This window comes from Diaphorina citri, unplaced genomic scaffold, assembly GCF_000475195.1.
Source record: "Diaphorina citri unplaced genomic scaffold, Diaci psyllid genome assembly version 1.1 scaffold4250, whole genome shotgun sequence".
Taxonomy (NCBI): Eukaryota; Metazoa; Arthropoda; class Insecta; order Hemiptera; family Psyllidae; genus Diaphorina; species Diaphorina citri.
Window position 1 is genome coordinate 15399 of NW_007381649.1, and position 748 is coordinate 16146.

The 748-nt window shown below is 36.9% G+C and overlaps 1 protein-coding gene across 1 annotated transcript in view; it reads left to right on the plus strand.

Moving 5' to 3' along the window:
- The window catches only part of LOC103520912 (myotubularin-related protein 2-like), a 4225-nt gene extending 3538 nt beyond the window's left edge, over positions 1-687 (plus strand). Inside the window, exon 5 of the mRNA XM_008486011.3 lies at positions 662-687. Within this exon, the coding sequence (XP_008484233.1) occupies positions 662-687 (26 nt within the window). The remainder of the gene's footprint in view (positions 1-661) is intronic.
- The last annotated feature ends 61 nt before the right edge of the window (positions 688-748 follow it).

Consider the following 748-nt stretch of genomic DNA (forward strand, 5'->3'; position numbering starts at 1 on the left):
TATATTTATGATCAAAATACTGGCTCTCAAGCTGCACTGAAGCAATAATTCGAGACATCTGATTGGCCTAAAATTTGTTTCAGTCTGACTTGAGAGCGAGGATTCTTGTTCATAAAATGGGGTATTCGTGACAGATTAGAGTAGGTAGGTATTAGACTATGGGACTAGAATGATAATAGCTACAACAAGAACGGAGTCTAATAATTCAGTCGGAAATGGGTTAAATAATAAAAACGGACTAGAAATAAATAGATTTCAATCCAATCTAACTACTACTTAGACTGAGATGTGCTTACAGGTTGGCCTTTGGAGGCTCCCCTCTCTACTAGTAAAGCATCTTCTTTAATCTTACTTATTTACTAGGTACTTAATGAATACAGTGAAAATGACACATCCACCAATTTTCTCATTTTGAATCAAAATTAGTGGAGATGTCATTTTTACCAACTATTCGGAATACTTCTCGCTTATTTCTTCCTCTATATTTTCCTGGTCTCTTTCTTCTTTCTCTCTCTCTCTCTCTCTCTCTCTTTCTTTCTTTCTCTCCCCCTCTCTCTCTTTCTTTTTCTCTCTCTCTCTTTCTCGTTTTATTAGGATGTTTTCAGTCACATTATTGTTCCCATTTCAATTGACTAACATATTTTCTTCTCTCCATTTTCAGGCAGTCACGCCAAACCCCTGCTGTAAGCTGGGTATGACTGGATTGAATCCGTCCATCAATGCTACTCAAGGTCTAATAATCGAAGCT